The sequence below is a fragment of the Canis aureus genome, chromosome 14 (assembly GCF_053574225.1).
Source record: "Canis aureus isolate CA01 chromosome 14, VMU_Caureus_v.1.0, whole genome shotgun sequence".
Taxonomy (NCBI): domain Eukaryota; kingdom Metazoa; phylum Chordata; class Mammalia; order Carnivora; family Canidae; genus Canis; species Canis aureus.
This window is the reverse complement of record NC_135624.1, coordinates 5,178,731-5,204,463: the sequence shown is the minus strand read 5'-3', so window position 1 is coordinate 5,204,463 and position 25,733 is coordinate 5,178,731. Positions and strand designations below refer to the sequence as shown.

The following is a 25,733-nucleotide window of genomic DNA, read 5'->3' as shown; positions in this document are numbered from 1 at the left end:
TTCAGATTTGAGGTTGGCAAAATGAATTATATAACTTAAAAACTTTAAACATTTAAATAATCTTTTCAATAACACCAAACCTTATTATAATAAACTTCAGTGATTTATCTCTGTTTAGAGAAAGCCATATATGAAAATCCAAAAAAATTAAATGCCTCAGAGTTCTCTTAATGAGATAATTCATGTTTACAAAAGCTCTATTTACTTTAGGCCAAAATTAGCTTATGTATGGACACATCATTTTTACTACATCACTTCTAGTTGTGGCCTGATGAAAAGATGGTTTATGATAATTCTAGTTTTTAGTAGTCAGTTACTACATTAAATTGTATCTAGCCATACTTAAATTTGATAAGCTATTGTTTGCAACTCTCTATATAGGAGATAGTATGGAAAGATAGATATTTCTTTTCTCACTGCCTTGGGAACCTTTTTTTTTTTTTTTAAGATATTTATTTATTTGTTTATTTATTTATTTATCAGAGAGCGCACACACGCACAAGCAGGGAGAGGGAGAAGCAGGCTCCCTGCTGAGCAAGGAGCCTAACGTGGGGTTTGATCCCAGGACCCTGGGATCATGACCTGAGCGGAGGACAACGCTTAACCACTTGAGCCACCCACGTGTCCCGGAAACCTTTATTTAATATTGGAGGAAGTGCAGAGCTAAATTTACCCCATTGTTTATTTACCAGTATTGATTCCTAAAGTTATGCACAGTGACCCAAATGAATGTTCTCTATACGAGATTGTTTGGTCAGATAACCAGCGATTCCTTTTTGTATAACTTAAATTGTCAGCTATTCATGGTGTCAGAAAACCATTCTTACAATGAAAAACAGAGTTGCCATCAAGGGTATATATAGTCTTTTAAAAAGAAAGCTTTATTTTGGGGCAGCCCAGGTGGCTCAGTGGTTTAGCACCGCCTTCAGCCCCGGGCATGATCCTGGAGACCTGGATTGAGTCCCACATTGATAAAAATAAAGCTTTATTTTTTTTTAAGATTTTATTTTATTTATTCATGAGAGTCACAGAGAGAGAGGCAGAGACGTAGGCAGAGAGAGAAGCAGGCTCCATGCAGGGAGCCTGATGTGGGACTTGATCCTGGGACTCCAGGATCAAGCCCTGGGCCGGAGGCAGGCGCTAAACTCTGAGCCACCCAGGGATCCCCCTTTATTTTATTTTTAAAGATTTTATTTATTTATTCAAGAGACACAGAGAGAGGCAGAGACATAGGCAGAGAGAGAAGCAGGCTCAATGTAGGGAGCCTAATATGGGACTTGATCCTGGAACCCCAGGATCATGCCTGAGGCCAAAGGCAGGCACTCAGCCGCTGAGGCACCCAGGTGTGCCTAAAAAGAAAGCTTTAAAATGGATTTTGATTAGTATTCGTTTAGATTATGGAACTACCATATATACCCAAATATGAAATTAATTTTTCTTTAAAAATTATGCTTATGAAGAAAAGGGCATCACGTTATTATAATTTAGGTCCTTGCAAAGTCACCCATATCATTCTTTGGAAAGACATGGTCTAAAATGTCTTTGTTCAGTTTTTTAGATGTACTAGAATGAAGATTCCACAGAATAGGAGCCTTGCCTATTTCTTTTTTGGTACTATATATCTACCACCTAGTAGAATATCTGGCACCTGATACACAATGGTTATATTTATTGAAAGACTAAATGAATTAATACTTATACAAGTTACTTATAGTAAAAGACAAAATGTTTAGCATATTTAGTTATTCCTAGAAGCCATTACAGTTCCAAGTATTGGATAATGCAAGAATACCTTTTAAAGATCAGTTTTTAAAAGCAGTACAGTAGCTCTATTTTAGAGATAATGTATACTTTATGTTAGGCTAAGCTTTCCTATGACAACATCACATGCAGATTCAAGGATACTATATCTCAGAACTTAGTTGAAGATATCCTTTTGAAAACTGCCAGATGTTTAAAAAAATTTTTTTATACAGCTTTCCTCTTGAGGAAAAGTCGATGCAGCACAAGGCAACTGGAAAGCAAGCAGAAAACCAGGGTCTTAATGGTTTGAGTTGTCAAGGAGTAGAGTTTGGGAGTGAGAATGGCTGGAAATTGATAAATTCCAGAAAGGAGGGAGTTACAGGATGATAGCCTTAAAATCTATGAAAAAACTCCCCATCCTCTCCCAAAATACCTAGATGACCCTTGAATTGTTGATGGAAGATACCGTAATAGCTGTAAGACTGAAGATGCTAACTACAAATGTTACAGGTATCTTTAGCAGGGGAGACTGAATTTGGTTTTTGATTCCTGCCAAATTAAAGGGGCTTAGTAAACAATTGGTTCTTCAAGACTCATTCTAAAAAAGTGTAACCAGGCCTCCAGAAGTCCAACTTAATTAGCCATTGATTTAACTGCCTGATATAATGCAAATCCTCACTCTTCTGGAGATAAGAGACTCTGAAAGTCTCTACAACATATATATCATCCACGATATCCAGTTTATAATAAGCAGTTACTAGAATCAGGAAAATATGACCTACTGTCAACACCATCTCCCTCAAATGGTAGCAGGCCTTAATATTAGCAGAATTCACAGACTTTAAAGCAACTATAATATTTTCAATGACTTAAAGGAAGAAGCATGATAATGACTCAACAAATGGATAATCTGTGGAGAAGTGGAAACTATAAAAAGGGATAGACATTCTAGAACTAAAAAGTCCAATATCTGAAGTGAAAATTTCACTGACTGGATTTAACAGATTGGGGATGATAGAGGTAGAAGTTGGTGAACTTGAAGACCAGTAAAAATTTGTCAGTCTAAAGAATGGAGAAGAAGCTTTACAAAAAATGAACAGAGCCAATGGGAACAGTATTGAACTAACATATGAATGGAGAGATGAAACGGTAAAAATTATTTGACGGAGTAATTGCTAGAAAATTTACTTATATAATTTAAATAAATTTCAAATCCAAGAAGTTAAGTGAATCCCAAGCAGGATAAATATAAGGAAAACCACATCTAGGCACATCTTAAACTGCTGAACATCAAAGGTAGAAAGCAAAAATGGAATGCAGCCAAAGGGGAAAAAAAAGACTCACAATGCAGAGGAATTAAAATATCAATGAAGGATGACTTATCAGAAATGATGGAGGTTAGGAAACAATAGAATGACCTATTTAAAGTTCCAAAAGGATAAAGCTGTCAACCTGGAATTTTAAATTCAGAAATATCCATAAAACATGAAGGTAATAAAAATGTTTTATCTGAACATTTTTCAGATAAAAATTAGAGAATTCATTGCAAGGAGACCTGCATACCAAGAAATGCTGTAGGATACTCTTCAGACTGAAGAGACCTCAGGTGAAATTTGGATCCTGAATTAAGAAGGAATGAATACCAAAATGGTAGATGTATTGATAAATAGATTTCGTCCTCTGAAAAGATTTTGTAAGCATTAAGAGAAGAATTTACAGAAGGCTTGGTAGATGGGACTAAATACAAATTTTCACCCTCTTCAAAATATTACAAAATTAGAGGGCAAATGTTAGTAAATATTGAATGTTTAAAATCAAAGAGGAACATTAGTGTTCTAGTGTGAAAATGGACCGAAAATATGAACAGATAAATAATTGAAGAAATAAAGAACAGTGTGAACAAATGTTTGATTTATTTACTAATCAAATAAATGGAAATTGAACTACTTACTGTTTTTTGCCACTCTGAAAAAGCTATTGAAATAATGTAGAATGTTGGTAAAGAATTCAGGGAAATAAGCACCTTTCTGACTGGTGGGAGTACAAATTGAAACAAAACGGTTTGGTAGTTTATTTCAAGAGCTTATTTTAGAAGTCCATACCATCTAGATAGTAAGAATTCATACACCAAAATGTAGCTTATTTAAATAGAGATTGTGGGTGAAAAAGAGATCATGATTCAACAACTGGTGTTGAGGTAACTGACTAGCTATTTAGATAACATCAAATTTTGATCTCACCTATTCCTAACATTAAAATGAATTGAAATGGATGAAAGATTTAAGCAAAAAGATAAACTATAGAAGTAACAGAAAGAAACATAAGAGAATTTTTAAAATATACTCTTGGAGTAAGCAAGATTCTCCCAAGACAGGTATAGAGCCCAAGACTCATAAAGAGAAAGATAAGTGATTTTGAGCTCATTAAGAAAATTTGAAATACCTGTATTGGAAAATTGCCATACAATCAAGAACAATTTTTTAAAGTTTTGACACATAAAAGCAAGTGTTCTTTATATATAAGTAAGTTTACACATCAGTAAGGAAAATACCAACAGTGGGATATGAGCATGTGGTTAGGCCACAGAAAGTGAAATACAAATGACTTGTAAACATGTGAGAAATACTAAAAATATCATTGCCACCAAAGCAAATATCCCTCTTTGTCTCCTGGTCTCACATATAATACCAAATATATAGCTATTTAAATTAAAAAGCTTTTTATTCCTTATTTTCTCCCAACTTTACAACCTAAATATATATTGCTACGAAGCAGCTTAATAGCCTGTTATGCTTTTTAATACAGAATACAATATTTAAAATAGAAAGTTTTGTTTATCTTCTTTGTTGACTCTTTCCCTTGAATGTAAGATAGCGCAGGCTTCGCTAGCAACCAAAATTAGTGACCACTAGATGGGGCTCTGTTTATTTCCTCCTCACTTAAAAACAAACAAAAAATGACTTTGTATTTGACTGTTCTTTTCAACAATGCTAGTCATGTTGTTCCGTGCTACTTTTATTACATGCAAGTTTTTAGAGATGCTGAACATCTGGGTGTCAGACATTGAAAAGAAAAAAATTGAAATTAGAAGTTGTAGATACTTTTTGCTCTTATACTTAATCTTTAGACCATCAACACAAAATCGTTGGATTTTCTCTATATTTTAACCTTCTGAGAAGTAACAGAAGAAACCTAATTTTAGCTGAATAACAGAGGCAAAAACAGATCAAGAGTATAATGCAATTTTCTCTTGGGAAGTGATTGTCTGTAAACTTTTTTTGCCCAGCCTTCTGCATTTCCAGAATACTCTCTCATTCATTTTAAATCATTTAGCATGTGGGTGACAGTTGGGTGCTATCGAAGTGTTTGCGGTTAGGAGATGTTTACAATTGGGAGAAATCTTAAATCTATAGTTCTTGAGGTGACATGGTGTCAAGATACTTAACATGTTTTTTTTTTCTCCTATAGCACTCCTGGGATAAAGGTTCTTATCTTTTCACAGTGTAAAAAGCTGAATATAGTAAGATTGTATTCCTTAATAAGGATTGCACAGTGATAGCAAACCAAAAGTAAAAATATAAACAGAATCATCTCAGTTCCTCATTTCCACTTATGTGTGTTCTACATCATAATTTAACCAGAGTTTATTGGGAATCTGCTATAAATTACACATTGTTAGGCACCAGGATACAAAGTTTGTCTTATATTTCATCTCAGCTAACATTTAATATAGTGCTGTTTTGTTAGGTATTTAGCACATATCAGCTTCACTTTGTTCCCCTAATATCTGTCTGTATGGTATCATCCATATTTTGTAGTTAGAGATAAAGACTCAGTGATATTCTTTATACAGGGATTTTGTAACTTAATGTAGCTAAACCAGGTCTTGACTCCCAAATTCTCCTCTTTTTTTTTTTTTTTTTTTTTTTTTACATCCAGTATTGGATTTCTTTTTTTATTTGCCCCTCCAGATCCTCTCTTACCCCTTCTCTGCCTTGCTCTGAGCCCCAGAGGTAGTTGACTTGAACTGCCTCATTTGGTCTCCTTTGTTGGACTTAAGCAGTGTGAGGCATTGGCAGGGTATTGGAGAGCGACAGAGAGAAGCTGGATGTTATTCTTCCAGTTGCTATTGCACAACTTCTCTTCAGTAATTGCTCCCTCCTGCCCCTTCATTCCAAAGGGTGGCAGTGGGTTCCTGAGTACTTTGCCATCCCTGTTTGGTTCCTTTAACCCTGCCCACACTTTTTAAAATGTGCCCCTCAGTTACCTCTTTGAGAATACTTTGGTTTTTGCCAGGACCCTGACTGACACATACCACTTTTCTTAAACAATAGATATAGTACTATTTGTATGGATTTGAGCCTTCTGACTGTTCTTGTCTATCCTGTGTTTATAAATTGAGTGTTTAAAATCTGGTACATATTTTCATTTAAAACAGTATTGTAATTGTTGATCAGATGCTTCAACTAGAATGCTCAATTTCTGTAATTTTTACAAAGTATTAAAAATAGTGTGTCAAATTAGATGTATTTAATGAGTCAGCACAAAGTTACCAGCACTTTTACTAAATTTTTAGTCTACAAAGTTTTGACACATGTTAGTAGAAATACCTTTGTTTTTGGCCATTCCTATTTCATAATTCCTTAAATATTCTCAAGAGGTAGAAAAAAGTAGGGGCACCTCAGTTAAGCAAGCATCCAACTCTTGATCTCGGCTCATGTCATGATGTCAAGGTTGTGAGATTGAGCCCCGTGGCTGGTACTGCACTGGGTGTGAAGGCTGCTTTAAGATTCTCTTTCTCTCTCTCTTCCCCCCTTCCTCCCCCTCCTCCCCCCAAAAAAGGTAGAAAAAGGTAAGAACCAAGAGATCTTGATGTTAAGGGATATGAACACTGAACTGAAGGTTAACACTGAAGGTTAGATGAGCAGATGTGAGTCTGTCCTTCTCAATACTAGACTTAAGTGCTGTTCTTCAGTTGAAGTCCATTGAAGGTCAGGAATTGGGCTCCTTTGCCAGCAATAAAACTAATTTCCCTAACCATTTTCTTTAGGGGCATGAGTGTGTAGCAGCAATTTGCAGTCTTGGTTACTTGTTGGAGTTATGCTAGACTGAGAAAGAGGGAAAGGAGAGACCTTTCTCATAGCTTAATTAACAAGTGACTAGAATACGTTGTGACATTGGTGTGACAATGATTATGATTGTAGATACTTAGTTGAAAATACATACTTTAGGATCTACTTGTGTTTTATTCTTTTCTATTTCAGTAACTAAACTCTTCTAGTATCTCTAATTACATCCCTGCTTTTATTTTGGGCATTCCCACTAAACCAATGACCATAACATTATGGAGCCCAACTGTCTTTTCAACCCTCATTACTTTATATTATCAATGCATTACAGACTGACAAATCCTTGTGCTAGGACATCAGTTTATTTTTTATTTTTTTAATAATAAATTTATTTTTTTATTGGTGTTCAATTTGCCAACATACAGAATAACACCCAGCGCTCATCCCGTCAAGTGCCCCCCTCAGTGCCCATCACCCATTCACCCCCACCCCCTGCCCTCCTCCCCTTCCACCACCCCTAGTTCGTTTCCCAGAGTTAGGAGTCTTTATGTTCTGTCTCCCTTTCTGATATTTCCCACACATTTCTTCTCCCTTCCCTTCTATTCTTATATTCCCCAAATGAATGAGAACATATAATGTTTGTCCTTCTCCAATTGACTTACTTCACTCAGCATAATACCCTTCAGTTCCATCCACGTTGAAGCAAATGGTGGGTATTTGTCATTTCTAATGGCTGAGTAATATTCCATTGTATACATAAACCACATCTTCTTTATCCATTCATCTTTCGATGGACACCGAGGCTCCTTCCACAGTTTGGCTATTGTGGACATTGCTGCTCTAAACATCGGGGTGCAAGTGTCCCGGCGTTTCATTGCATCTGTATCTTTGGGGTAAATCCCCAACAGTGCAATTGCTGGGTCGTAGGGCAGGTCTATTTTTAACTGTTTGAGGAACCTCCACACAGTTTTCCAGAGTGGCTGCACCAGTTCACATTCCCACCAACAGTGTAAGAGGGTTCCCTTTTCTCCGCATCCTCTCCAACATTTGTGGTTTCCTGCCTTGTTAATTTTCCCCAATCTCACTGGTGTGAGGTGGTATCTCATTGTGGTTTTGATTTGTATTTCCCTGATGGCAAGTGATGCAGAGCATTTTCTCATGTGCGTGTTGGCCATGTCTATGTCTTCCTCTGTGAGATTTCTCTTCATGTCTTTTGCCCATTTCATGATTGGATTGTTTGTTTCTATGGTGTTGAGTTTAATAAGTTCTTTATAGATCTTGGAAACTAGCCCTTTATCTGATAGGTCATTTGCAAATATCTTCTCCCATTCTGTAGGTTGTCTTTTAGTTTTGTTGACTGTATCCTTTGCTGTGCAAAAGCTTCTTATCTTGATGAATTCCCAATAGTTAATTTTTGCTTTTGTTTCTTTTGCCTTCATGGATGTATCTTGCAAGAAGTTACTGTGGCCGAGTTCAAAAAGGGTGTTGCCTATGTTCTCCTCTAGGATTTTGATGGAATCTTGTAGGACATCAGTTTAAAGAGCTTCCAAGATTGGGGATTATTAGAAATTGGAGATAATTCAAATTATGTCACTAGTACATTTACTGCCTTTTATCATCTCTTCCTTCTCTGAAATGGTGTGTACTATTCTATCATATAAATATCTAAGCTTTTGTGTATAATATCTTAATACAGTGGACTGATACTTCTCTTTGTTAACCTATTATGAACTAATTGGGCCTTTAAAAAAATTGAAGGCAGCCCCGGTGGCGCAGCAGTTTGGTGGCGCAGCAGTTTGACGCCGCTTGCAGCCTGGGATGTGATCCTGGAGACCCGGGATCGAGTCCCACATCGGGCTCCCTGCATGGAGCCTGCTTCTCCCTCTGCCTGTGTCTCTGCCTCTCTCTGTGTCTATGAATAAATAAATAAAATCTTTAAAAAATAAAAAAATAAAATAAAAATTGAGTACATATGTTCCTAGGAGGTATGACAGTGGAATAACAAGACTGATACTTTCTTGTGGCTAAGGAATAGTATCACTTCAGTAACAGTGTGTCATTTTAAGAAATACTCATTTGGCGTTTGTTCATTATGTTTTATGTTCATGACACCATCTTGGCTCTATTGTATTAAATCACAAATATTCAAGTTCTACCTTAAAAACCTTATTTAAAAATTAAAGATAAATGGGAAAAAAGTGAACAAAATGAAGTTTCATCTGAGTTATAAAAGTTGAGTATAGTTTGGTTAGGAGGAGAGAAAAGGAGTGGCATTTCAGACAGGAGGAATGGCTGGAGTGAGATAATGGAGTTGAAGGATAGTTAAGACCAGCCCTAGATGATGTGCAAGATGTGATTGTCTTATTTTCTGAGATAATTTTTGAAATGTTGATAGTGACTAGAGAAGTTGTTTCATGAAGATAACTGTAGGCAGATGATGGTACTGAGGCTGAGGTATCAGAACACCTGAATTTGACTCCCATTTACTAACCTCGCAATATTTACTCTCTCTGAACTTCAGTTTTCCTATCAAATAAGATTAATAATACCTATTTTAGAGTAGTGAGGTTTGAATTAAGGCACAGATAAAAAGGACTTCTAAACTCTAATATATAGTGGTATTATTATATGCAATATATTTTCCATTCTTTTTCCAACCTGTAGCCCAGACATTTATTTATTTTTATTTTTTTTTTTTCAGACATTTGTTTTAAAACTCAAATAGTAGGGGCAGCCCAGGTGGCTCAGCAGTTTAGTGCAGCCTTCAGCCCAGGGCCTGATCCTGGAGACCGGGAATCGAGTCCCCACATCAGGCTCCCTGTATGGAGCCTGCTTCTTCCTCTGCCTGTGTCTCTGCCTCTCTCTCTCTGTGTCTCTCATGAATAAATAAATAAAATCTTAAAAAAAAAAAACCCTCAAATAATATTTTTATCTTAATGGTGTGAACATTTCTGAGGCAGAACATAATACAAATTCATATAGTTGATAATTGATAGTTTACTTCAAAAAAGTTGAGTTCAGAAAGAATAGTACTATATTAAATCATGCAAATAATAGATTTTTATTTTTCACTGGAGAATGAAGTCAACTTTTTCTAAAAATAAGTTCCTGAATCATTGAAAGTTTTTTTTTTTTAATTTCACACGTTTTGTCATCTGTTCAAATTGGCAGAATTTCTGTAGTACTTTTTTTTTAAGCAGTTTAGGATGTAGTCTTAGAAATCCTAAGTTAGCCAAAGTTCCCTTGATTGAGACATTCCTTTTTTTTTTTTTTTTTAATTTTTATTTATTTATGATAGTCACAGAGAGAGAGAGAGAGAGAGGCAGAGACACAGGCAGAGGGAGAAGCAGGCTCCATGCACCGGGAGCCTGACGTGGGATTCGATCCCGGGTCTCCAGGATCGCGCCCTGGGCCAAAGGCAGGCGCTAAACCACTGCGCCACCCAGGGATCCCTGATTGAGACATTCCTAATACTCTTCAGTTACATGCCTTATAGATAGTTCCATGGATTATTTCTGCAGAAGGATAGTCATTAAATTATGTGGATTTTTAAGTCTTTCATCAAACCTATGCCATAGGTTATGAGATACCTCACCGTAATCCTTTTAGGTTGACAATGACTAATAAGCTGAGTTGTTTTTGTTGGAACTTTTATTTTTTGTACCTAGAGTAATGAAAAACAAGGAGCCTTGTTTCAGAGGCAAAGCCCATGTAGTTTTTTTAAGTGAGAGTGTTTTAAGTCTCCTTAGTATTAGTGGTTCTTAATCAGAGTCTGCCACTAAATGACTGACCTAAATATAAAGCACACAAACTCTGGAACCCATCCTTATTTTGATTGGTTAGCTTTAGGGCAAAATATGTTTCTTGTTAATTGTGGGGTTCAATTAGTTTTTGTTTTTTTAACTCTAGTAGATGCTTATGATACAGTTTTAAACTCTGCAGAAGGCAGAAAGTCAATACTAGATTGTATTCCTCAAGGTAGCCATTGTCAATGATTTAACATTTTTCCTGAAATTGCATATGTATATGTAATCCTGAGTAGATATGTTTTTTTCCATAAATGCCTTCATACACACTATTTTGCAGTTATTTTCTCAGCATTATGTAGAGAGTGCTTTCCATATCATTACACATACATTGTGGTTGGTTTAATTATTTTTACCAGTCCCCTGTTAGACACTTAGTTATTTTTCAGGTTGTGTGTGGGTTTTTTGGTCTTGTTTGTTTCCATCAACTAAGCTGTAGTGAATTTCCTTGCACATTGTCTTTGCACACCTGTGTCCTTATATTTTCTGAAGGATAAGTTTTACACGTAGAATTGCTGGCTAAAGAATATTTCCATTTTGGGGTACCTGGGTGGCTCAGTGGTTGACTGTCTGCCTTGGGCTTAGGTCGTGATCCTGGGGTCCTGGGATTGAGTCCTACATCAGGCTCCCCTCATGGAGCCTGCTTTTCTCTTAGCCTATGTGTCTGCCTCTCAGTGTTTCTCATGAATGAATAAATAAAATCATTAAAAAAATTTCCATTTTATATTTAATAGATAATGCCAAATTGGTTTCCCCAAATAATGCTGATTTATACTCCCAACAGTATATAAGATGTATATTTCGGTACACTCTCACCAACCCTTCACAATCTTTGCAATCTAATGTGCACAAAGAGGGTGTATAATGTTTGAATTTTCATTTCTTTAGTTGTGATTGTTGTTAAAAACTGTATCCCTGTTAAAAACTGTATCCTATCTTTCTCATTTTTGTAATTCTTTTCTCCAAACATTGTCCTTGTATCTTATGTGTGAAAGCTGTTTGTATAGTAGGGAAATCTGTTCATTGTTATACATGTTTTTATAATTTATCATTGTCTTTCTGTGTTATAGGTTTGGTGGGTTTTTTTTTTTTTTTTTTTAAGATTTTATTTATTCATGAGAAACAGAGAGAGAGAGGCAGAGAGAGAAGCAGGCTTCTTGCAGGGATCCCGATGCAGGACTTGATCCCCTGAGATCATGTCCTGAACCAAAGGCAGACACTCAACCACTGATCCACCCAGGTGCCCCAGTGTGTTATTTTTTACAGTATAGAAATATTAAAGTTTTAGTTTTCAGATTTATCTTTACTTTGAGGCATATTTGTATATATGCACAATGTTTTAGGAGTATTTCCTAAATAGGATGTCACAGTTTGCCCATGTTATCCTACTTTAAGTATTAAGAGTACTTCTAGGGATCCCTGGGTGGCGCAGTGGTTTAGCGCCTGCCTTTGGCCCAGGGCACGATCCTGGAGACCCGGGATCAAATCCCATGTCGGGCTCCCGGTGCATGGAGCCTGCTTATGTCTCTGCCTCTCTCTCTCTCTCTCTCTGTGACTATCATAAATAAATAAAAATTAAAAAAAAAAAAAAAAAAAGAGTACTTCTAGAGGAGCCTGGGTGGCTCAGTTGGTGGAGCATCTGACTCTTGATTTTGGCTCAGGTCATGGGAATCAAGCCCCATGTCAGGCGCTGTGCTCAGCTGGGAGTCTGCTTGAGATTCTTTCTCCCTTTCCTTCTGCCCCTCACCCCCACCTCTGGGCATGTGTGCATGATCTCTCTCTCTCTCTTTAATCCTTTTTTTTTTTTTTTTTTTTTAACGTACTTCACTCTCACAGGGTTCTCCTTTGGAGGAAAAAAAAATATATGGCGATCTTAAAGTGTGTAGTTTGAAAAATTTCCCAGGTGATACTGTTAAAGTACCATTGGTTTACTACTTTAAGTGACAAATTCTTTTTTTTTTTTAAAGATTTTATTTATTTATTTATGAGAGACACAGAAAGAGGCAGAGACATAGGCAGAGGGAGGAGAAGCAGGCTCCATGCAGGAGCCCGATGTGGGACTCGATACTGAGACTCTGGATCACGGCCTGAGCTGAAGGCAGACGCTCAACTGCTGAGCCACCCAGGTGTCCCGACAAATTCTTATGATAAGTTCCCCAAAATAGATTCCCTCTGTAGTTCCCGTCTATGATAAATATATTGCACTGTGGAGTAAAGAAGCTATTTTAAGTTGCAAGATAAAATAAAAACATGGAAGAAAATATGCAGAAAATTTTAGTAAAACCTACTGTTACACCCTATATTTTCCTCAGACTTAACAGACTGTTGCAAATAATGGGAAAATATAAACTGATGTTTACCTGAGTGAAATGTTTTTCTAGATTTTGTTTGGGAAATCAATATGACTTTCTCAAGGATATGTGTAGATACCAGCTCAAGAAGCTTTTTGTGTGTGTGTGTGTGTGATATAACAATCATTCAGTGAAGTGTATTAAACATGAGTTTGTAGGTCAGCGATTTATCACAAAATGAACATACCTTTGTAACTACTACATATGTCCAAGTGCCCTTTGTGCATCCCCACAAAAGGTAGCTATACTTCTTACTTCTATCATCATAGATTAGTTCTGCCTGGTTTTAACTTTATTTAAATAGAGTTATACATACAGTGTGCCGTCTTCTGTGTGAGATTCATTCTTGTTTTGTGTGAAGCAGTATTTTGTTTATTTTCATTGATTTCTAGTATACTAGAATGTGAATTTATACAATTCTATTGTTGGAAGAGTGTGGGTTGCATCTAGTATTTTGGTTTGTTAGGCCTAATGCTGCTATTAATATTGTTATGTATCTCTTTTGGTGCATGTATGCATTCATTTCTCTTAGCAGTTACTTCTAGTAGTGTAATTGGGTGATGGAGTATCTATGTGTTCAAATTTGGTAAATACTGTTAAACAGTTTTCCAAAGTAGTCGTGTCATTTTATGCTCTGACCAGCAATCCATATCTTTGTTAATATCTAGAAATATCGGTCTGAATTTTAGGCATCCTGCTGGGTGTGTGTCTCAACAAGGCTTTGAGAGGGCTACCCCTCTGATGACAAATATTATTGAGCACTTTTTCATATCCTTTGTTAAGTGCCTGTTAAATCCTTTGCCCATTTTTCTTTTTGATTGTTTTGTCTTACTGATTTGTTAGTGTTCTTTCCGTATTCTGGGTACTTGGTCCTTTATTAGTTAGTAATATGTGGCAAATGTATTGTTCCACTCCCTTAATACTGTCTGGTGAGTTTATTATACTCCAATTTGTCAGTCTTTTCTTTTATGGTTAGTACTTTTGTATATTTAAGAAATCTTTCACAGAAATATTCTCTTCTTTTGACTTCTGGAAGCTTCATGATTTTATTTTTCATACATAAATCTGTGAACCAGTTGGAATTGATTTTTATGCATGAGGTGAGCTTTAGGTTAAGTTCCTTTTCTCAGATGGTAACCAGTTAAATAATATTATGTTGTTTGTTTTGTTTTTGAAAAAGCCATTCTTCATGCTCAGTAATATCACCTTTGACCTAACTCAAGTATCTGCATATATGTGGGACTTTTTTCTGGACTGTATCCTGCTCCACTGGTCTTTGTATCCAGCCTTGTGATATATCATTATGTTGTATGAATTCCTGTAACTTGACAAGTCATCACATCTGTCAAAGTAAGAGCTCACACACACTTTGCTCTTACGATTGTATAAGCTATACTTAATAATCCTTCATATTTGCATGTATATTTTATTGTCAGTTAAAAAGAACTCTTAAAAGCAGCAGGGAATCATTGAGATCTCAGTGAAAATGATCAAAATTTTTTATGAGATTTTAATAAGGTCAGCTCAAATCTAGAGTTTTTTTAAATTAAGATTAAGGAATATCCTTGTTTTAGTGCTCACTGTATATATACTCTTACATTCTCATATAGACTAAGTAAATTGGTCTTATTAAAAAAAAACCACCTAATTAAAGAACATACTGGTTTGAAGTTGCATAGTAAGGTTTAAGTTTATTTTAAAAACATGCAGACTAAGAATACAATAAAATGATCTTGGTGTTGTGTTTTGTTTTTCAGACCATCTATGATAATAGTCTTCTGTGAGTCAAGCTTTTTCAAGAATTCTCTGAAAGAACCAAGTAGGATTCTCTTACATCATGGCTTAATCTGAATGCAAGAGCAAGAAATAGGTTTTATCTCTAAATATAATGAAGGGCTGTGTATAAACACGGATCCTGACTCCATTCTAATGAGCATTTTAGACATGAGTTTACATCGGCAAATGGGTTCAGATCGTGATCTTCAGTCTTCTGCTTCATCTGTAAGCTTGCCTTCAGTGAAAAAGGCACCCAAAAAAAGAAGAATTTCAATAGGCTCTCTGTTTCGGAGGAAAAAGGATAACAAACGTAAATCCAGGGAGCTAAATGGCGGGGTGGATGGAATTGCAAGCATTGAAAGTATACATTCTGAAATGTGTACTGATAAGAACTCCATTTTCTCTACAAATACCTCTTCTGACAATGGATTAACTTCTATCAGCAAACAAATTGGAGACTTTATAGAGTGCCCTTTGTGCCTTTTGCGGCATTCTAAAGACAGATTTCCTGAGATAATGACTTGTCATCATAGATCTTGTGTGGATTGCTTACGACAATATCTAAGGATAGAAATTTCTGAAAGTAGAGTTAATATCAGTTGCCCAGAATGTACTGAACGGTTTAATCCCCATGATATTCGCTTGATATTAAGTGATGATGTCTTGATGGAAAAATATGAAGAATTTATGCTTAGACGGTGGCTTGTTGCAGATCCTGATTGTAGGTGGTGTCCAGCTCCAGACTGTGGGTAAGATTTTGTTTGGTTTTTCTTGAGTTAATATTTTTTCTGTGGATAGAAAAAGAACTAGCTATTAGAAGAAAAATCTTAACGTGTCAGGTGATTCAGTCATCATTCATTCGGTAGACAAACATACATTGAGTGCATACTACATGCCAGGCACAGTGTTAGATACTAATGGCAAGAATATTATCTTATTCATTTCTATATTGTGTCTCATCACATACTCACTTAAGGACATTTTCGCAAGAAAAAGTAAGATGGTAGAGAACAGGATCTAGTTGTGGGCAAAACTGATTTTCCCTATTCATTTGGAAAATTGTTATTTTGGTGTAGCAGATGAAATGATTAGGGGTTTGTTTGATTTTGGTTTTGAAGGGTTTTGGTTGTATAAACTCAGATGACCTTTTCAAAAGACCCCTTAATGTGTACCACACAGTATCATGTGTACATGTTGGTATGACCTAAGTATTGCTAAGTCTCCAGATTTAAAATAATTTTGCTTATGTATTTGATTATTATGTTAACAGCATCTTTTGTTTGTAGAGCATTTGCTGTGTAGGGTTGTCATAACTAGGAATAAACAGTCCTATGCTTTTCAAGAATAAGAAAAGCTGAATGTTATTTAGCATACTATTAGAGGCTATGTATAAATAAGACTTGGGGAAAACCCACAACTTCCAAGATTAACTGGATATAATCAGAAACAAGGATGGAATATGACGTTAATTTCTCAGATGAAGTTTCAGGATTCATTGTCTGAATCAAATCTATTATTAAAAGCTTGTTGAGTAGCAAATTTTCAGATTGTATCTGGTTTATGTTCTTTAATTTTATGTGAGAAAATTAACAATATGTTTCCAGCCCTTGCAAATCCCAGTTTTCCCAGGTATAACTAGCACTTACCTATCCACCAAAGATTTCAGTGTAAATAAAGCATTTAAAAATATTAACTGATTATTTAACATTTTTATGAATTCATTAGTTGTGTGAAGGACTCAGAAATACTATTCATTATCACGTTTGAACTGTGTTCTCAATGCATGGAGCTTGTACTAGAACATAAATAATAAAAAACTCTCAAGATGATGAGAAGAAAATGGGGATAATGAGCAATACCTTTAAATAACTTGAATAGGAGACAGTATTCTGTAAGAACAGCTTGGGTACAGTTGTATCACTCTTTGTCCCATGGACCCTTGTACATTTTCACTGGTGCAAGCGTACACACAGGAAATTTTATATTAACACTTCTTGCAAATCATTATAGCAAATATTCCTTTAGTGGGAATTCAGATAGTGAGGAATATGCCTATATATTGTGTTTTGTCTGGAGAAAGAGTGTGGTTTTTTATCTTTATGGAACCCCAGGATAAAAAGTGCTTCACAAGTTCCTTCAAGCATTTAATAGTTTTGAAAAAAAGTTTGAAAATGATGGAATGAATTAAAAGGCTTAAGTGTCGTAACCTATGGCCCTGAAAATAAATAATGAGAAAATAAATCCTGGGCACAAATATTCTGGTCACTAAATATTTTCTTGAACTGTGTTGATTGCTCATGTGGTCCTAATGGGTATCAACTGTATCAGCCTAATAGAACACAGTAGCTGACACGGACTCTTGTTTGTATAAGAACTTGATTTTAGGGGAAATCTAATAAGCCAACTGGGAAAGGATTGATTTTTCAATGTACAGAATTGTGAACAGTAGTTATTGGAAGGGAAAAAAATTAGGTTTTCCTTACGCATAACACACCAAAACAAAACAGATTATAAAGGAAAGTTTTATAAATGGAAAAAACTAAACGAAAATAGATGTGTAAGATTAGCTCACCTACTGCCATATTCTTAAAATTGAATACACACTGCCCTGTAACTTAGAAGATCCACTCCTTGTGAAATACCTTGAAGAAACAAACTCTTGTGTGCCAGGAGACATCTAGTTAGGAGACATGTTTAAGAATATTCATAATAGGGGCACCTAAGTGGCACATCCAACTCTTGGTTTCAGCTCATGTAGTGATCTCAGTGTCCTGAGATCAAGCCCTGGCTCTTCTCTGCTCTTAATGGGAAGTGTGCTTGAGATTGTCTCTCCCTCTCATGCTGCCCTTCCCGCTCATGCAGTCTCTCTCTCTAAAATAAATAAATGTTTTTTTTTTTAAAAAGTTCATAATAGCAAACAAGGAAAAAATATTCATTAATAGTAAGATGGATGAATATATTTAGTTTCATGGTTACTTATTGAAAGGAGGATGTGAACTTGAAGGAGCAATCAAGGGGCTTCTAAAGCCACTGATAAATGAGGTAAAACCATAGGTTCTGACTTGCTGGAGATAGTTTCAGTTTATGCTTATGGTGCTGCTGTAATTTTTAATAGCTTTACCCTTCTCACGTGTTCCAGTTTAGGTTGTTAATTATATGATCACCTTACTGATACTTTTCTTAGTTTGTGTGGTAGATACAGGGGTATTTGTTCATAAATCTTTTTTGTATATGTGACATTTTTCAGTAAAATTTAAAAATGTTTCAGAAAGTCATACTTTGGGTTATTTTTGCCTATTTTCTTCTTATTGAGACTTTATTGTTAAAAAGTAAAATGGTTTAGGGCACCTGGGTGGCTTGATGGGTTAAGCATCTGACTTGATTTCTGCTAAGGTCATAATCTGAGGATCATGGGATTGAGCCCTGCACTGGGCTCTGTACTTGTATGGAGTCTGCTTGTCCCTCTCCCTCTGCTCCTCCCCTGGCGCGCGTGCTCGCTCGCTCTCTCTCTCTCAAAAAATAAAATCTTTAAAAAGAAAAAAGTGAAATGGCTTAATACTCTAAATATTTTGGAGACTATAACTTAAAGGTTAACTCAAGTATAAAATGTTATAATAGAAACACCTACAGATCCTGTTATTATTGAAAATAACCACTTGATTGTTTAACAAAGAATTAGCCTTGATTAATTTGACTATAAATTAACTGTTGGTTTGGTTTGCGGTTGTCAGTAGTCTTACCCACAAAGGACAAAACATGTTAACATACTTTTATTTACGTATTTGATTTATATTGTCTCTCTAGATTAAGAGCATCTTTTATATACTTGATTACATTGTAGGCTTTATGGTTGGATTATGTAGAAACCGTCATCCAGTAACGTAATTTTTTTTTTTTTTTTAAGATTTTCTTTATTTATTTGACAGAGCGAGAGAGCTCTAGCACAAGCCTGGGGAGCGGCAGGCAGAGGGAGAGGGAGAAGCAGGATCCCCGCTGAGCAGAGAGCTTGACATGGGGCTAAATTCCAGGACCCTGGGATCATGACCTGAGCCAAAGGCAGTCGCTTAACCAATTGAGCCACCAGGCAACCCAGTAATATAAAATTTATATGTGTATATGTGTACTTTGAAAATATGGAATACTACATATGCCTTCATTAAAGGTTTAAATTTTACTTAGCATGAGCATATACAGACCTGATTTTGAAACTCTGTCCTATCATTGTTATAAGGATTGGGATAGATCTAGTAATTTTATTACTAGCATAATTCCTAGCACACAGCAAATTTTTTACAACTCTCATTTATCATTCCTTGTGTCCATTTCTTAAGTTTCAATCAAATATTTAATGCACCTGTATGCCAGGTACTGGAAATTTAATGAGGAACAGAAGACAAAACTCTCTGCCCTCTTGGAACTTATTAAAATCTTTGGATCCATAGAAAGACATTTTTCATTTAGAATTCATTTATTATTTAAATCTGACATAAGTAATATTGGTAAATATCTGATTGTTTGGCAGTGGGTAATAGAAATACTTAGCCAGTTAGAATCATTGGCATGTATGTAGTATTTAAGCCGTTTTGTTGTACAACACACTTGGAAGGCTTTTTTCTAGAAATGCTGTATGTGAAATGAATTTTTTCTTTTGTATTTGATACTTATCAATATGACCATTTTCTCTGTCTGACACTAATTTTACTTAAACATGTAGTTTAATACACTTTGAGAAATGTTGCTCTTAGCTTAGAGTAGAAAGAAAAGGATTTCTGACTTAATATTCTTTCCACTCTCTTGAGGGCCACGACAAATTAAGCTTTTTTAAAAGGCAGTATGTTGAAAAAAAAAAAAAAAAAGGCAGTATGTTGGAAAAGTCCTCTTGAGAAGGAGCCCAACCTGTGTGCTATGATTTAACCAGGGTGAAGTTAACTAGACTGCTTCTAAAACATGCAGTTTACACAGGTTCAGAGAAGAATCTGGCTGTGGCTAGGGAGAAGTGTTGGAGTGAGAGACACATAGGAAGGAAAGTATAGAACCTGTCTTGAGTAAAAATACCTGATTACCTTCTACCCAGGAAGCCCACTTTATACATTGTAGGCAGATAGCAAAAAAGTGGGCATTTAGTTTTTATCATCACTTGTTTCAATTGGCCAGGCCACCATTCTACCAGCACACATTATCCTTGTTATCTCATGTGAGTGTTTCTGACTTTGCTGGGGAGCTTTGAATATATAAAAACATTTATTATACAAGAATAATGTCTGTGAGCCTCTCAAGGGCAAAAAAGAAAAAAGTATTTGATTTTTCTTTGTAACTGCTGGTTAACCTCATGTTCAATAGAGTTGTTGAATGAATCAATCTGATTGTATGCCACTAACATAAGTCATATATCTTAGAAACTGTCAAGCCATTTTATTTTACTTTTTTTTCTCAGTACGCCATTTTAAAGTAATGTGATCTTTTTAAAGCAGTGTAATCAGGTTTGTATAGTGTCAAACTGGCTGACATTTAAGTGACTCTAATAATTTATTAAGGTGGAGGACACTATTCATAATGGATTTTTTAAAAAATGGGTCCATAGGCTTACAAACTAAATAATATATATTTTAAAAATATAGTTAATCTCTGTATAACTCTTATTTCCATCCTACAAAGAAGGGTTTTAGCCATAACTTGACCATCTATTGACATGCTGGAAATGTTTTGTGTAGGCTGACCTTTTAGAAATTTTATATAGAAAACAGATCCAACCTTTGGTTTTCTCCAGAGGAAACAAATACATGTGACTTAGAAAACAGCAGGTTTTGTGTATAGGGAGCCATAAAGAGTAAACTGTGGGGCAGCCCAGGTGGCTCAGCGGTTTAGCGCCGCCTTCAGCCCAGGGCCTGATCCTGGAGTCCCGGGATCAAGTCCCACATCAGGCTCCCCTGTGTGGAGCCTGCTTCTCCCTCTGTCTGTGTCTCTGTCTCTCTCTCTCTCTTCTCTCTCTCTCTGTCTCTCATGAATAAATAAAATCTTTAAAAATAAGTATTTTTTAAAAAAGAGTAAACTGTGTTTCAGGGAATTTGCAATTCGTAACTAGTGATAAATTGTATTTGTTAGATATTCCTAAAAGTATTCTGAGAGTTTGAGTTTAGGGTTTGAAGATAGCTTGAGCTGAGAGTTTGTTCTTTGTAGTTTATTCTTCCTAACCATAAAATTGATCTAGATATATTTTAATGCTGTGTAATTTAGTATATACTGCTGTTACACCAGGCATTGTTAATTGATACTAAAATTTTTGGTGGTTTTAAGGGAATCAATAAAAATAACATTCCCTAAAACCCTCATTCAGAACCAGGTTGATATGACAAGAGACATGTCCGCTTTCTCTTACTGATTAGTTTACTAAAGAATGTGGCTTTAGATATGCAGGCAGAATGGCTTGCTGACACTGTCCCTAAATGAGACTGACTTCTCCAAATAGTCTAGGCAATTCTCGATAACTGTAGGCCTCACCTGTAGCATGTAGTGGAAAGCACTGAAGAAGGCATCCTCTGTAGGAAGCAGCTCCTGAAAGAGGGAACAGGAGGTGAGCCTCACATATCTAGACCTCCCAAACATTTTAAGCGAGTGAATCCTTTTCCATCAAATAATAGTAACTTCTAGCAAGTAGAAACATAAGCCTATTGATTTTGATACAAAATTTGACTTTCCTCCGTAACTGGATCAAATAGTTTGGGTATTTGTGATTATATTTTCTTTGTTCTCTAAAAGTTGTGTTAAAGCTTTACTTTTTGGGGGGAAAAAAGTACCTTTGACTCCTGGGTAATCTTTCTTCATTCTTTTTTCTCATTTTTTAATTAAAATTTTTATTGGGGAGTGGTATGTCTTTCTTAGGATTGGATTTCATGTTAGATATAGTTTGACCTTTTTACTTGTTCCTTCATAAGGAATTTGCTGTAGACCCTAGCTGGTATCTCTCCTTCCTCTGTTACCAGTAGTGTAATTTGTAGAACTTTACTACTATGAAACTCTCCCAGGAAATAGACGTCATGGTGAAATGAATTCTGAAAATAATGCATACTATAAAATGATCATTGGTATGTTAAAAATTCTTTTAGAAAATCCTATAATTAAAAAAAAATGAAAAAGTACTTTAGTTTTGCTTAGCATTCTTGTAACTTGACCATTGAGTACTTTCTTAGTATAGACATCCTTTTGGCAATCCAGTGAACAGAAAATATTTCTGGAAGGACTGCCTATTTCAGTCCTTATGTCTTATAAATCTTAACCACTTTCTTCCTGTCCCTCCACTCCACTAAATAGGTAGGTTTAAACAGTTTTAAGTAGATAGAAATGGAAAAATAGAGATGGAAAGTAAGACTTGAGTTAAATAATGGATCTTAAAAGGACGTGGAGCCATCTCTTAAACCAAGATTTTGTTACTGTTCAAGCCAAAAATGTTAGGTTAGCTAGTATTACTCAGTTATCTCTGACCTGCTGAGTGTTCTTTTCCCATATAACACTTAATGCACCAGCACAGAGAGACTCCTGAAATTTTTCTTTAGAGGGAGCATTTTATATTTAATTTAGTTTTACCATTTGCTTTCTATTTGACAGCTGTTTTCCAATGGAAAATGTTTGGCCCACACACAATGAAAATCATCTTCAAAAGGCCTAACATTCTGTTTTCAAAATACATGAATGCAAGTTAGTTATATTATAGAATAGAATATGCCTAGCAAAGTTATTAGGATTGAATGTTTATGAACATAAACATTTACATAGCACTCAATAACTGTTAGCATAAGGAAAAACTGATAGACAAACCCTCTTTCCCCTGCCTTTTTCTCTCTCCACAACATACACACACAGTTTTATTTAAATATCACAACTCTTTTTGTTGTTATATCCTAATTTCTGTGATGCATCAAACCTACATTTATTTTCAACAAATGCTAAATGACCAGATGTTAAATTAATATTCCTCTGAGGCCAAAGTCAAATATCACTAATTAAGTTGTGAGGAACTTATAGGATACAAAAGTAATTGTAAAATATTATTCTAAGAAGTATTTTAAAAATAATTTAAAAAAAAATCAAATGTTAAATACTTGGTGTTGTCATGCAGGAATGCTAGTCTATATGTCAGCTTTTTAGTTTACTCCAAATAATTATACTGCATATTTTTAAAATTCCAAGTAAGTATTCCCTATTTATAAGTTATTCTCTACAAGCTTAAGTCCCTAGACTCAAAACTGTAAGGAATTTTTATCTTAAAGCAATAAGTGAAGCTCTTTTGAAGTTTGATTATTGAGAATAAAATATGTTTTGAGACCTCAGGTTTTTCTCCATACCCTTTCATCTTTTCATGGATATTGTACCAGGTTGTGGAAATTCTTTTGTCATGAGATTTTAAAATGGCAAAGTTGACATTTTGCTTTTCATTCTTGTCAAAATGTGAAGAATTTCCTAATAGGACTTTTTCTTAAAAGACTCACAGCTTAAAATCATTAATTAAAAATTAAGTCAATTCTAAGATGAAATCAGAGAGGGAGACAAACCATAAGAGACTTTTAATCATAGGAAACAACCCGAGGGTCGCTGGAAGGGCGGTGGATGGGGGTAACTGGGTGATGGCCTTAAGGAGGGCACGTGATGTAATGAGCACTGGTATTGTATAAGACTGATGAAGCACTGAGCTCTACCTCTGAAATTAATAATACATTATATGCTAATTGGCTGACTTTAAAAATTTTTTAAAAGGAAAAAATTAAGTCCTTTTTTAAGTTTTGTTTAGTGATATGGTAATATACTAAACAACCTTCTATAAAGGTTAGAATCATGACATAATGTAATTTTTAAGGTTATTTCTACCTTGTATATTTTTATTAAATATGTATTCAGAAAATCTGTATTATTCTTAAATTTAGTTATAGCTCTCTCAATGTTCATAGTAAGTGTAAATCTATGTCCCTGTTGAATGTTTTGAAAGTTTGTATCTAAATTTGGCTTTCACAGTTCTCACTAATAATTGCTGCATTTTATTCTTCCAACACAGTGCACATTTATACTTCAGTTTTCCAGTAAAGTTTCACCATATAAAGCAGTAAGATATTTATTCTGTATCTAGAATGCCTACCAATGTTTATTTATTTTTTTAAGATTTATTTCAGAGAGAGAGAGAGTGTGTCAAACAGACTCCACAGTGAGCCCAGAGCCCAGCAAACCCAATGCAGGGCTCTATCTCATGTCCCTGAAATGACCTGAGCCAAAACTGACAATCGGACACTTGACTGCTCCACTCAGGCACCCTTCATATGTTATTTATGTTGATATAGAAAGGATAGTAACTTTATGTCATATGGTCATATGACAGGTACAGGTACAGAGGTACTAGCACTGTTATTGAAATGATGAATTGCTTGTTTGGCATTCTAAAGATTAAGGCTAAAGCTGAAGCTGATTTTGGCTGAACACTAAGCCAAACTTTGTTGAATGCCTGTTTTATGTTTTGGGAAGACTTACTTGTAGGGAGATTATGCAATTTACATGAAACTATACAGAGAATAAGTGGTAGAAGTGGAATTTTGACCAGGTTGCCTAAACTTTTCTTCTGCCTTAATAAATTGTGACTGACCTTAAAAAATAGTTGATCTTAGCATCATTGTCCCCTGCACACAAACAGATTTCCCCTCTTCTTCCCTCCTTCCTTCCTTCAAGAAAAGCTAGGATAGAAAAGAGTTTTAGAAGATAGTATCATTTCCTTTTCAGTGAAATTACTATTTTAAAGACTGTTTAGGATTATAATTTGATAGAAAATGGAAATGTAGAGTTTTTGAGGACTTTTTTTTTTTTATTGATAACTGTAGTAAATAAGCCCTCAGGGAAAGTAAACGTTCCTAAATAACCCTTTGTTGATATATAATTTGCCTTTAATTTAATCATGCTTGAACATATTTGTGATAGCGGTGGTAATTGGAGAATTGGTCTATGAAAAATAAAATGGAATTAAAGATGTAAAATTTAAGTTTAAAAGATACTAAGGGAGCAACAGGGCTAAAAGTGGAGGAACTTCCTGACTTAAAATTTTATAATTTTACAGATTATCTTAAAATTTAATAAAAATATCAGTTTACAGTTACTATTTAAATTTTATTGCCAATAACAAGAGGAACCCTGAAAGCTCACCTAAATTTCCAGGCAAAAGGAAATGTTTGATACTTATAAAAGCTTCTTGTACATAGATAAGACTTATTTGTGTCTCTTTTAAAGAAGATCAGGGCAGCCTGGGTGGCTCAGTGGTTTAGTGCTGCCTTCAGCCCAGGGCATTATCCTGGGGATAACGTGGGGAGCCCCACGTCGGGTTTCCTGCATGGAGCCTGCTTCTCCCTCTTCCTATGCCTCTACCACCCCCCCCCCCCCGCATGAATAAATAAATAAAATATTTTTTTTAAAAAAGGATCATAGTCCCCTAGACCTTTATTAATTATAAGTTTTATTTATCACAAAATTTTATTAATTTATCACAAAAGTTATGAATTTTTTGCCGTTAACTAATAGGGGTAGTTGATTCACAGTGATATTTTTAAGTAGGTAATGTTTTAATCTTTGTGATTTTAAAAGTAATAGGTAATTATAAAAATCAGAAATGTATAAATATATAAAGAAGAGAATTAGAACTCTAGTACCAGCAAAAGTACTATTAAGATTTTTGGTGTAAATCCTTTCTAGTTTTTTCTGGCTGCACATAATACTAATTTAGTATATAAAATTGGGATTAGGTTATCTATACAGTTCGGCATCTTAGTTAAAAATTGAAAGTTAAAAGTTGAACATTGAACCTTGTTTAGCCATTTATGTGTCTTCATTTGTGAATTACTCATTTTTTCCCCATTTTTATATTGATGAGATAGTATTAGGGTTTATGACCATTTGCTCATGCATAAATAGAAAACTTTTTCAGGAATGCATTTAAGTTGGATAATTGTTTTACTTAATATCTT

General features: G+C 35.2%; 1 protein-coding gene and 1 long non-coding RNA gene across 3 annotated transcripts in view; one reads left to right on the top strand and one right to left on the bottom strand.

Moving 5' to 3' along the window:
• RNF19A (ring finger protein 19A, RBR E3 ubiquitin protein ligase) overlaps positions 1-25,733 on the top strand; it is a 52,618-nt gene that overhangs the window by 10,159 nt on the left and 16,726 nt on the right. Inside the window, exons 2-3 of one of the 2 annotated variants that reach the window (XM_077846776.1) lie at positions 14,150-14,319; positions 14,727-15,494. In XM_077846776.1, the coding sequence (XP_077702902.1) occupies positions 14,821-15,494 (674 nt within the window). In that variant the 5' untranslated portion in view covers positions 14,150-14,319; positions 14,727-14,820. The remainder of the gene's footprint in view (positions 1-14,149; positions 14,320-14,726; positions 15,495-25,733) is intronic. The other variant, XM_077846775.1, reaches the window with a different exon arrangement.
• LOC144283098 (uncharacterized) lies at positions 14,772-24,457 on the bottom strand. Its single transcript, XR_013351431.1, has 3 exons — positions 24,368-24,457; positions 21,244-21,297; positions 14,772-15,533 (listed from the first exon to the last, which is right to left on the bottom strand). It is a non-coding gene; the product is annotated as an uncharacterized LOC144283098 (long non-coding RNA).